Source organism: Cuculus canorus, chromosome 3 (assembly GCF_017976375.1).
Source record: "Cuculus canorus isolate bCucCan1 chromosome 3, bCucCan1.pri, whole genome shotgun sequence".
Taxonomy (NCBI): Eukaryota; Metazoa; Chordata; class Aves; order Cuculiformes; family Cuculidae; genus Cuculus; species Cuculus canorus.
In genome coordinates this window covers 85,588,467-85,601,296 of record NC_071403.1, presented here as the reverse complement: position 1 = coordinate 85,601,296, position 12,830 = coordinate 85,588,467, and the positions used below count along the sequence as shown (strand labels likewise).

General features: G+C 47.4%; 1 protein-coding gene across 4 annotated transcripts in view; it reads left to right on the top strand.

Moving 5' to 3' along the window:
* The window catches only part of MEIS1 (Meis homeobox 1), a 109,070-nt gene extending 102,755 nt beyond the window's left edge, over positions 1-6,315 (top strand). For 2 of the 4 annotated variants that reach the window (XM_054062357.1, XM_054062356.1), the window contains exons 10-13: positions 480-538; positions 1,807-1,896; positions 2,169-2,264; positions 4,750-4,889. In XM_054062357.1, coding sequence (XP_053918332.1) covers positions 480-538; positions 1,807-1,896; positions 2,169-2,227 — 208 coding nt within the window. In that variant the 3' untranslated portion in view covers positions 2,228-2,264; positions 4,750-4,889. Of the gene's footprint in view, positions 1-479; positions 539-1,806; positions 1,897-2,168; positions 2,265-4,749 lie in introns of all 4 variants that reach the window. The other 2 variants (XM_054062355.1, XM_054062354.1) reach the window with 1 other exon arrangement.
* The last annotated feature ends 6,515 nt before the right edge of the window (positions 6,316-12,830 follow it).

Here is a 12,830-nt window from a genome sequence, read left to right as displayed (position 1 = left end):
CCATCACAGTTCATTATCTTAATAGTGTGTATTAAAAGGGAATTAGATTTGCAAGAGGTAGGGGCAGCTTTTGGAAAAATAAAAATTGGAAAAAGAAGTCAGAGGACATAAGGCAGAAATAGCACTAATGAGGAGGTGGTAGCAGATGCCCTCATGAGTATCTCGCAGGCTTCGCCCATTTTTTTCCTGCCTCATTCTGAATTGAGAAGAGCGTTGCCGGTATTGTTTCCTGAAAACTCGGCTAATTCCCCTATGAAAAGATGAAATGGAAGTGTCCGACTGTGGTAAAAAGGAGGCAAACATAAATCAGCTCAGAAGCCCCAAGCTCGTGCTCTCAAAGGTCACAGGGGTTAGAGGTTTTGCAGTATTTGCATCCCCACACAGCCCGATGGAGAGCACCGAAGCAGGGTGAGAGGGCTTGGGGACGGGTGCAAGTCATTGCCTTTGATAACTGTTTGCTTTCCTATTTTTTCTTGTAGGTTTATTAATGCTAGAAGAAGAATAGTTCAGCCCATGATAGACCAGTCCAATCGAGCAGGCAAGTCCCCAATAGTAACTGTATTCAAGTCGGGCAGGCAAAAGCCATCCTCAAGCCATTCACCACAAGGTCCATTACCTGGTAAATAAATGAGAAATGAATGCTGGGAGTGATTGACAATTAAAATACAACCAGCTTTGTTTCGTTAAAACCTTAATAATTTTAACACGATTACAATTTTTTTGGGAAATAAACATCGACAGTTCAAAAAAAAAAAAAAACCTCAAATGATCTGCTCCGTGACCGGACTTTCCATACAAGTTCAGAATTAAAGTTATTTTTATTTTTTTAGTAGTTGGTTTGGGTTTTTTTCCCAGCAATTTCTGCCCCTGTGACCACTCTCTGGTGCATGGCTTGGTGTGGAATTGCTGTAAACTTTATTACCTGTCAAAAGGGCAAAGGGGTCAGAATCACTTGTGGGACTCAGTAAAGTTCAAAGACATTCAATGAGGTAGAGCTTTATGTGCTTTAATAACCCAAGGCAGCTTACTTCTGAAGCCAGCTTTTAATGTACAGTTAAAACTTCAAGTTCAGGTAGTGGTATTTGTATCGGGTACTTTTGTTCCTTGTCTCTTCTTTTTAGCAGCTGTCTTTTGGGGTTGCTGAGTATTTGGGGTTTATTTTGGGGGGATTTATTTTTCATTTTATTTTTTTCAGAAAGTCTTAAGTTTTCACATGCTGGTTCTGTCTGGGACCTTGGCTCACAGCTCTGTGTGGGTATTTACCTTCGAGGAATAGCCTGTTACTCCCAGTTGGTTGAGTCTCGCTGCCAAACTATCCAAACTTCTTGTTGTCCAAGATGCCTTTGGGCCATGCTTCCTCTTGAGTATATTCAATTATTTTGCCATTAGAGGTAAATATGTGGCATGGACGTGTTCAGGTCCTGCTCTTAGAAAGGCACAAGTGCGTAATTTAAAACACTGCGATTTCAGTGTGACTATTCCAGCCATAAAATTCGGCTCCTATACAGATCTTTGCATTGACGTCAGCAGCAGCAGCAGCAACAGCTGTAGCCGGGTCTTCTCACGTCTCAAGATTTTGGATTGCTAACTTCATTTCCAAACTCTTAGTAAGAAATTCACCCCAAACTAAGCAGGCTTGTTAGCCAGGCCACTAAATTCAAACAGTAGATATTTTTACCTCTTTTTAGAGCTAGCATTGATAGCTGTCTCATGCAGTCTGTGGGTGGGGGGATCATGTCTTGATGCTGTGCAAAGAGGTGACCCTTTTTGGCTGTTTCTAAAAAGCAATGTTCTGCGCTTTTCCAGTAAGTCAAGGAACACCCTATAACCCTGACGGGCAGCCGATGGGAGGTTTTGTGATGGATGGCCAGCAGCACATGGGCATCCGAGCGCCAGGTAAGACCCCAGGGGAGTGTCACCCACTGGTGGGTGAGCTCGGTCACATCAGCACAGGTAACCACACCTCTGCCCTCTGCCGTTGTCTCAGCCGCCTGCCTTGCCTTGCTTGTCTTCTGCCTGCCTTCAACATCGCTGAGAGGAACCAGGCATCTTCTCACTCGAGTGATCCTGGACCCTCTGCTGTGCTGTGTTTTGGAAAGGGGCTTTTGGCACTATCTGTTGACTTTGCTCATTCTCTGGCATCTTCTTGGATTTTTTTCTCCCTCTAGGACCTATGAGTGGAATGGGCATGAATATGGGCATGGAGGGGCAGTGGCACTACATGTAACCTTCACCTAGGTAACCAATGGCAAAGCCAGGGGGAAGTAAGTACAAATGGAGTCTTTGTTCTCATTTTGTCCGAGGGATATTTGTCTCCTTGCATTTCCCTATGTTCTCCCTGCCCATAGCGTCATGCTTGTTCCTTCCTTTCCATCCATCCATCCTACGCCTGGGCTCCTTCGGGTTTCTTTTCCTCTGGTTCAGCTCAAGCTTTCCAAGCTCCCAAACCCCCTGTGTGCGCGCACGCCGTACATTGACGCCACCGTACATCGACGCCGCCATACATTGATGCTATTATCCATCCCCAAGCACATGACAAAACAAGAAGCAGCCGGGGAGGTGGGGGAGCCCGTCGTCTTGGCAACAGACTGATTTGCAAAATGTAAGCGGTCTGCAGCAGCGCAGGGAGAGGAAAGAGCATGTCCCCAAAGTGTCATAAATCTGTCTAACCGCAGTTGATGCATGAGTTACATTTCTCCCGCTAACCTGCAAGACACCAAAAAGCCAAACAGAGACTTCTCATAGGTAAAAAAAAAATTAACGGCGGCATCACTTAGTTGTGTTTTGGAAGGCTATGGACAAAACTTTGATTTTTTTTTTCTTTTTTTTTTCAAGTTTATTTCTCTTTGTCTGTCCATCATAATGGGATTACGTGTGGCAAAGGAAAAAGAGAGAATACAAAATAGAGGTGTGCGCAGCAGGCTATGGAGCTTAGCCCAGGCTAATTGACTATATCCAAATTAAGTATGCCATCACTTGCAGTGTGACAAATGGATTTGACTTATTCAGTATACAAAAATAGAGATCATTAATGCAATCTTCAGTGGCAGGCCTCGTGAAGAAAGCCTAGAAAAACTGTCCCAGGTTTTTTTTTTCCCCTCTTGTCTTTTTGTAGGGGAAAATACATTATACAAATTTTTGTGATTTGTTTTTTTTTTTTTCCTTAAGGACTAAAGCAGTTTGAAACACCGAGGCACCGGTACCATGTTTAAATGGCGCCTGATTCTGTTCTTTTCGCTTTCTTTCTGAAGTTGAAAGCAACTATTTCGGCATCTTTGTTGTGCCTCCGGCCTGTATTATCATAGGGCTTGAAGTTACCCAGGCCAAGTGTATTTCGTAGTCGTCTTCTCTGGGCACAAGTCAAAACTAAGTTTTAACAATTAGCTGTGAAAACATCCCTCTGAGCTTGGGAATGCAATAGCCTTATTACCTCATCATGGAAATTTCTAGCTTAGTTAATTTAAATATTGTTTCTTAGTTTCTGGGTCAATTAAATTTAAATGATGTATTTTATGCTTCGTGACCAATTAAATTAATAGGTTATTACAAAAAATATTATCATCTTTTTTGATTAAAGAGCTGTGAGTACAGTATATTTTATAAGCAATTTTCATTAGTTCAAAACTGTTCCTTTAGGCTAGATTAAGCAGCTATTCATTGCTAGAGCCTTGAGACCTGATTCCAAGGTGTTCGGCGCATTCACAGCGCACTTTTACTTAGAACTAAAGCCAATTGAACCTACTTAGCAATAGCGTATGCCTTTCACCCTTGATGATTATGGAGCTTATAGCTCTCCGAAACAATACACCTGTCAGTTCCCATCAGTTACAGCAAACCAAGCAGAAGGCAGAGGCCCACAGAAAGCAGGAGGTTTTATTGTTTTAGGTCCAATTTTTTTCTTATTGTTCTCCCAAACACACTGAAAGGTTGACTGAGTTGTGCGTCCGATTTTTTGGGACAGAAGTGAGCAGAGGGAAATAATTAATTAATAATTGTTATTGATTTTATATATATTTTTGTATGTGTTTAAAAATACAGGTTTGATTTAGCAGTCATCCTTAGTAATCCTATCGATTTCGGCTTCATATGAGGGCTTTGTTCAGCGATGTATGTGCTTGCTGTATAGCATCTACTTGAATGGCACAAATACTTGGGACAGATTCCAAGTGATCGGGCTCAAGAGCTAAATAAATAACTGTTGATAAATCTTGACACCGATTTAACCCATCTCTCCTCCCAAGCCTCACATTAACTGCTACAGATTCCCCGCCTTCTATTCCCAGTGTGCTTTTACAAGTGGAGGGATGAAGGCGGGTAGCTGGAGCAAGGCCATGAGGGATGGAGCCCACCTAAGAGTCCTCACAGGGCTTCCTCAGCTTGGTGGCACCACCCTGTCTGACGTTGGTCATCACCAGGCTGGTCCTGCTCTGGGCACACTTGCAGATCAGAAACATCTCCATTGGTGTTTTCCTACTCTTAAAAGCAGAAAGTGGTTTTATCTCCCAAAACTCTGTATATGGAAGGGGGAGGATGTTCTATTGGGATTTTTTTGACCCGGGAATCACTGCCACCATTGGGAGTTCATACATAGACTCCAGTCCCACAAAAGCAACTGCACTCATGGGCCTGTGACTCTGCATCCCGCCTTGGGCTCAAGCCTGGACTTCCCATGCCCGAGCGGAGGAGCTTCATGGCCCAATGTAGTTAGGCTGATTCCTACCACTCATCGCCACCTCTTTCTCTCCACAGGGCTGCAAAGTATGCCAGGGGATTATGTGTCTCGGGGTAGTCCAATGGGTATCAATATGGGACAGCCAAGCTATACCCCGCCCCAGATGCCCCCTCATCCTGCTCAGCTGCGTCATGGCCCCCCCATGCATACCTACATTCCTGGACACCCTCACCACCCAGCGATGATGATGCATGGAGGACCACCCCACCCTGGAATGCCCATGTCAGCATCAAGCCCCACAATGCTTCATACCGGTGAGCCGGCAGTGAGCGGACAAGTGATGGACATTCATGCTCAGTAGCTTAAGGGAAATACGCGTTGTCTGCAGCGACGGTAGATTTCAAACATTGTCTTTCTGCAATGATTATGGAGTTCTTGGCGTCAACTTTGGACCAAGGGACGTTCCAATTCTTCACAGGGACCCTGAAAAGCAGGAGAACACCAACTGAAGTCAACTTCTGGGGACATGCTAAATACCTATATAAGACATTAAGAGAACAAAGAGTGAAATATTGTAAAATGCTATTATACTGTTATCCATATTACGTTGTTTCTTATAGATTTTTTAAAAAAAATGTGAAATTTTTCCACACTATGTGTGTTGTTTCCATAGCTCTTCACTTCCTCCAGAAGCCTCCTTACATTAAAAAAAGAAGCCTTACACTTATCCTGCAAATGACAGAAAGGGCTTATTTGTGGGATTTTTAGAGCATTAAAATAACTATGTCAGGCAGAAGAATCTTTCTTCTATCCTAGGATTTCAGCCATGCACACTCTCTCTCTCTCCTTTCTCCTCCTCTCTCTCTGTATGCCTTTCTTCTCTTTCTCCCCCCTTCTCCCTGTCTCTCTCCCTCTCTCTCTTTCTAGCCTGGGGCGTGAATTTGCATGTCTAATTCATTTACTCACCATATTTGAATTGGCCTGAACAGATGTAAATCGGGAAGGATGGGAAAAACTGCAGTCATCAACAATGATTAATCAGCTGTTGCAGGCAGTGTCTTAAGGAGACTGGTAGGAGGAAGCATGGAAACGGAAAGGCAGTGTATTTGAAGCCTAATTGTCACATCAGAGCATCCTTGTCCCCATGCAGCAACCACCACCTTGTACATCACTTCCTGTTTTATGCAGCTCAAAACATGGACTGAAGATTTATTTTTAATATGTTGACTTTCTTTCTGGGCAAGACATCGGTCATGTGTGCATTTTTTTTTCCATAGTCCCATCATGGAGCATTTATGTATACATTGTAAATAAATTTTGTGCAAAAAGGACTGGAAAAATGATCTGTATTATTGCAATTTTTTGTAAAAGTAGCAGTTTGGTATGAGTCGGCATGCATACAGATTTACTAAGTGGGATAAGCTAATTATACTTTTGTTGTGGTTAAACAAATGCTTGTTGATAGCCTTTTTCTATCAAGAAACCAAGGAGCTAATTATTATTAATAATAATCATTGCACACTGAGTCTTAGAGTTTCTGATTGAAACAGTTTGGATTGTATAATAACTCAAAGCCCAGTTGTAGTAGTTTGAGTGCAGTAATGAAATCTGAATCTAAAATAAAAACAAATTATTTTTTGTCATGGTGACTCCACTGCTTGCAAAATTTGTCTCCTGCCCCATTTCAGTATTTGTAGTCATTCTATCCCCAGTTTGGAGCCAACCAGCTGCAAAATTCAGCTAGCTCCAGAGGTGGACCTACTGTTTGCTATTTAAATATTGGTTTCATATTTAAATAATGTAAAGATAATGCTATGCTGCATAAAGAAACTTTCTCAGAACTTGCACTGTAAATTGTCAGGATGAGAACTATTGCCTGTTAATAAATAGAATATCATAGGGCACTACTGGACAGAAATTTGTAAATAATGTTACCCCCTACCTCAAATTACAGTTCTGATACTCACGTTAAATAGTTTGAGCCACTGACAGGCTACGTTTTTTTTCTGGAACTGAACATATTGAGGAAGGAGGATAACAAAACTTGGAAAACATTGCACAGGCAATGCGCATTTGTCAGTAAATGATGTGCTGGTGTGGGGGGCTGCTGGACCTCTGCGGTAGAGGCTGGCGCAGGCCATCCTCTCCTTGGGAACCAATTTCCTTGCACAGCTGTACTTTTTGTACGGAACAGCCTGGCAAAGCTCCGTCACCTTAGCATTTTCTTTAAAGAAAATTGCAGCTATATATTTAAAAAATGGTGTTTCCGAGGGGTAAGAAAATTATACAAGTATCCTAATGAAGGCAAAAGCACGCAGCAGCCCCCTCAGCCCTGTTCCATTCTGTGTATCTGAACCCGTGTGTGTGTCCCAGCATGCAGGCAGCGCACACCTTTCCGAATAAACCAAGCCACCAAAGTGGGGTCTTCTCCCCTTCAGCTTGGATCTCCTCATCTTTCTTTTTTTGTTTGTTTGGTTTTATTTCCCTCTGTAACTGAGTTTTCTCCCCCATCCCCCCGCTTTCTTTTTTAAGGAGCCGCTGTACCACCAAAGAGGCTGCGCATCCCAGCTCCCTGCTCTGTGAGCCTGGAATAATGACACTTTTCTGCCAAGACGTGAATGAACAGGGCTCAGTCTTTCCTTTTTTTTTTTTTTTTTCTTCTTCTTTTTGGTGTGTGTGCGTTTTGTTGTGGGTTTTTTTTTTTCTTTTTTTTTAATGTTTCTTGAAAGACAAAAACAAACCGCCCTCTTGCATGCGAGGGCACACGCGTCCCTTCCTTCCGCAGCCGCAGAGAAGTGGGGCACAGACCTTCGTTTTCTTTGGGTGGGGGGTGTACAGATTTCAAATTAAACCCACTCCCAAGCCATTTAATCAGCTGTAATTATAACACGTTCAAAACGCAGAATATGCCTTGACAGTATTTTTATTGTTATTGTTCATCGCGTGATGTTAGACAGCTTCAGAGGCACAGGAAAGAGAAGTAAACGGGTTACAAATAGGGAATTATCCCTCGTTTAGCATTAAAATTCATTTAGATAAAATTGCCACAAACATTTAAATGGGGAGATTAGTTCCCCCTCACGCCTTATTGCACTCTCTCAATGGCTCCGTTAAGAACATTTTACACGTTGGAAATTCCGCTTTTTCGGGCCGCTCGCTGTTTCCTAGCTACCCTCCTTTCACCGCCCAGGGGGGGGCTCGGAGGGCGCCCCGGGGGCTGCGCGGCGCCGCGCGGAGCTGCGCGGATCGGGGGGGAGGAGGGGGGGTGCTGCCCTGCTGTCCTGCAGCTGCCCGCCGCCGAGGAAGAGGAGGATGAGGAAAGCCGGCTTCGACTGCCATCTCTTGGGGGCTCGGGAGAGTGCCGGGGGGGGGTGGAGGGAGGGAGGGAGGGAGGGAGAGCGGAGGCTCCGCGGCCTCCCGCGGGCAATGCGCGCTGAGAAATTTTGTGCGCACGCCTCCGCGCTTTCCCGCTTTTGTTTGTAGCCGTCCTAATCTCCCTCTTCCCCCTTTTTTTCTTGCCCGCTTCCCTTCTTCCTTCCCCCTCCCTCCCTCTCGGCGCGCAGAGCCCCGCGGATCCGGGTGCGCGCAGTGCCGCGCAAAACGCGAGCAACACTTTGCTTCTTTCTCCCACCTCCCAGGGCTGGAGGGGTGGGGAGCACACTCGTCAGCGCGGTATTTGCGCGCATCGTGGGTCCTGCCCTGCGCCCGGGGTGTGGTTTTTTTGTGGGGGGTGGGTAGCGATACAAGACTGATAGAAGGCTGCCTGAGCCTGAGGAAGGATGCTCGCCTTCTAAAACTCCGAAACGACTGTTAGGGAGTTCGATTTGCCGGCATTTTCGGGATCAATAGCAAACCCCAGCCAAGCTGGGGACCTCCCCGAGCACGCCGCCAGGCAGAGGTTCCCCGGGGAAGGGGGGGGGGGGGTTGCCCCGCCCCGCCTCCCGCAGCCACCGGGACTTTTGGGCTGAGAAGCGGCGCTTTTCGGACACGCGTTGAGTTTTTTCCAAACCCCCAGGGCTGTTGCGGGGAAAGTCTGCGCTACCAGGGTCTCTCTCCTCATAGAAAACGGCAGGGTGTTTACCCCCGTCCCTCTCCAGCCCGGGATGGAATAGATGTAGCTGTAATGCGTACCGGCGGCGCTTCGCGGAGGCCGTGGGAAGCGGCCGTCCCGGGCGCGGTCCCGCGTGGGGCGGGCGCTCCCGCTGCCGACGGGAGGTGGCTGCTTTGTGTGTGACAGCCAGAAAACCTTCCCTCGGCCCTTTAATGCGTGTGGAAATAACCACATGCCTGTGTGGCAGCTGCTTCTAAAGCCCCAACTAACTCTTTTGGAAGACCGGGGTGGGGTGGGGGTGGGGGAAAGAGTGAAAGGCGAAAGAAAGACTGTTCTTTTTTTTTTTTTTTTTTTTTTTTTTTTCCTCTTTGGTGCCATTTTGGATGTCATCTGTTACCTTGGTGACTGTGCTCAGCCCCCAAAGCCCCTGGATTGTTAGGGGGAAAAAAAAAAAAAAAAAAAGCATGCTATTTCTGCACCGTCATTTATCACTGTCACCGCATAATGATTCCCCTCGCAGCTCCTTATTGATGTTTGTAATTGCATTATCTCATAAAGGGAGGGGGTGGCGGGCCGGGATGATCAATGGAGCCGCGCCGGGGTCAGGGGCTGCGGGAGGCGGCGGGGGGGGGACACACACAGGACCCCCGGGTCCCCCCCGGTCCCCGCCTGGCAGACAACAAATCCCGGGCATCGCCTGGAGCGCGGCTCCGGCGGGCAGGACAAGGGCATGTCCCGGGCGGGGCCGTCCTGAGACACCCCGCTTGGGGAGGGAGGAAGGGAGGGAGAAAAACAAGACCCCACCGAGAGGAAAACTAAAGCAGGTTTTAAAAGATTTGGGTGGATGTGTGGAGGGGAAACGCTCGGTGAATTTCCCCCCCACCCCGAAGCGGGGTGCCCTCCCCGGGGGATGCTGGGGGGGAGGACCGGCATAGAAATGCCTCTCGTTTTCCGCACCGAGTTGCTTTTTCCCGATTTATTTCTAATAAACGGCGGGGAGAGCTCTACGGAGAGGGCAGCACTGCTAAAAACCCCAAACCTGAGCAGCCCCCGTGTCCCCCTCCCCGCCCTCTCCTGCTCGATAAAGATTAACAACGAAGTAAAGATTAACTCCCTCCCTCCTCGCCGCACAAATGAACTCCATGTGCGACGCCCAAAAGTTAAAAGAATTATTTCCCGTCCACTTTCCCAGAAGATGAGCTAATGCACCCCAAACCCGGGACTTGGGGCACCCGATGCCGAACCTGAGTCAGGGCAGGAAAATGCTGCTTGTCGCAAGCATCTCAGCCACCCTCGGAGGCTCCTTTTAACGCGTAGCGCTAAACTTAGGCGAAACGGCAAATCCTCTTCAGCTCGTCCTTCCCTCATTTCTCAGCTTCCTCCCCCCCATCCTCTCTTGAAAATTTAGCAGCGCATTAGTTTGCAAGTAATAGACTTACAGCCTAAGTGATACTGTTCTTTCCCCTCTCTCTCTCTCTCTCTTTATATATATATATATATATATATCTATATCTATCTTTCTATATTTCTTCCAGGAAAGAGGGTTGGCGCTACCGTTAGCCTTGTAAAGAAACGCCTGTTGTCTGCTTCTACATAAACATTCACGTTTCCAAATAAACTTTATAAGGATTTCAATTGGAAAGTAAAGCAGTCGGCTCTGCGAAGCAGTGGGACGAGGACATTGCACTTGAAATTTCAAATGTGAACTAATCCAACTTCGCTATTTTTTCTCCTTTTTCTGGTTTGATAGTTTGCAATCTGGAGTTCAATACTTTAACAAAAAAATAATATTTAGTGCCATAGCCCACGGTTAAAATAGTGAAAAATTAGTCTCGTTTCAGAAATTATTTATTTATAGAACGAACATGATTAAAACATAAAAAACACACAAACTGCAGCTGCAACAAAAAAAAACCCACTGTGATTTACGATTATTAAATCTTTGATTGCCATGTTAATGTTTCTTTTTCTACCTTTCATTTGCATTTTAATCTATCGAATCTTTACAATTTTGCTGCCTCCTACTCGAATGATTGATTACACATCTGAAAGAGAAAAAAAAATACTAAGGTTTCTAGGCGAGCTTCTATTTTTCCTCCTCCCTTGCCTTCGCTGGTTAGCTTTCTGAAACCTTCCTCAACAATGTTAATGCAAACAGGACAAATTAATTATGCTCTTTTAAATGTCAAAGGTATAAATAAAAACGTTCCCCTCCTCCTTTTCGTCTCCCTTACTCCTCGCCCCAAATGGGAATATTTTTTCCAAGCCGCTTGTTTTAAAAGCGAGAAGGAATCACCCTGGTAAAACACAATTAAGAGAAACATAGGCGCAGCATCCTGACTGTAAATAAATGTTATTGCGTGGACATTTACCTATGGAATAGGGGGAAAATAAAATCAGAGAGAGGCGGGGAGCGGAGGTGAGGGCTCCTGGCGCAGCAGCAGCGCTTCTCTTCGCTGCTGATCCTCAGCGTTGAAGCAGTTTATTCTCTCCACCACCAGAAAAACCGCAAAAATAAAGGGGTGATCAAGGAGCAGAGAAGCACCCCCGTGGGTCCCCCCCTTCCCACAGCCTAGGGGCCAGGCTGGGTTTATTAGCGAGGAGCGGTGTACTAGCGGGGTTTGGGGGAAATACCCCCAAGGGGTAAGGTCCCACCTGCCGGGGATGCAGCCCTCGGGGCCATGGGTGCTCAGGCGGAGATGCCCGCGGAGGTGACACACACGAGGCAGACCCCCCCCGGGGGATGCCCATAAGGGGACCACCACCCCGGCGGTGTCTCGTCCCCCCTCGAGGGGATCCCCGGCCAGGGCGGCCCCTCCAGGGTGCCCACCCGGGGCTGGAGGCAGCCCGGGGGCAGGGCTGGCACCTGCGGGGACCGGGGGGCAGGGCTGGCGGTGGGGTGAGCCGCCCGGCACGGGAGGGCAGGGCAGGAGCGCGGCGCGGAGGCTCCGCACCTGCGGGCGGGGAGAGACCAGTGCGGGCAGACAGGGAAGATTTAGAGGTGAAGAGGTGGCAGATTGTTAAGAAAGTAATAGTAAGATGTCCCATATACTACGGTTTTATTGTGGGGTAGTAACTACTAGATTTATTTATTGCCGAGGCTATATAATAAAGATAATGACCGCAAACTCAAGATAAATGCTTACGCCCATAGCTGGTCAATTCTTTTTTATTTAAGAGAGTGATCCGGAGAGGTGAAAGTCATCTTCTCCAGACCACAAATATCAGTCTTGGTTTCCACCAGGTTATAAACATGACATGCAAATAAAAGAGACGCTGCCGGTCGCGGAGGGTTTGGGGTCGGGGGCTGTGTGGGACGCCTTCCCCCCTCGCCGGAGCAGAGGAGAGCCCTGAGATGAAACAACGGGGAGAAAAGCCGCCCCATGGGAGAAATAAATCAATAAAGGCACATCTCCCCTACGCCCTTGGATAACTGCCCCTTGCGCCAAGAAACGCCCGGGGTAGCGGCCCCGAGGTGCCCCCGTTCGATGGGGTGACAGCCCCACAACAAGCGCGTCTACTCCGGGGCGCTTTGATCCCTGCATGGCCGGGAAAAAAAAACCACCTGACACTGAGCTGCGACGGGGGAGAGAGGGAGGAAAGCAGAGAGAAAGAAGGTGGAGGGGGAAAAAAATAGAAAGAAAGAGGGAGAAGAGTCATAGAATATAGTGGTTTGCACTGAGGGTAAAATTATAAGGTTGGGAAGTGCTAACAATCCTCCTCTATCTTTTAGGGCGTCAGCGCTGCTCTCAGCCTTAACCAGACCTCTCTTCCCAGCCGAACGTGAGTTTTCCCTTCCCCTGCATCCTTCGTCCGCAGCAGGGCAGCTCTCGGGCAGCTCCCGGCTTCTCCCGGCCGGCAGCATCCCCCGCCCCCGCTGCGCGGCCCCTGCGCGCCGCGCAAGCAGCGGGCAGCGCCGCGCCTTTTCCTCCCAGCACCGGGGCTCGCCTGTGACACTTCAAAGGGTGATAACCTAATTGTTTCCAGAGTTTAAAAGTAATTAAGCTGTATTAAAGGGACTTTAAATGAAAGCGGTTCGCCGCGCGCGGGCTCCCCTTCTCCTTCGGAGGGAGAACAGGAGCCCCGTTTCTCCAAGGGCTGCATTAA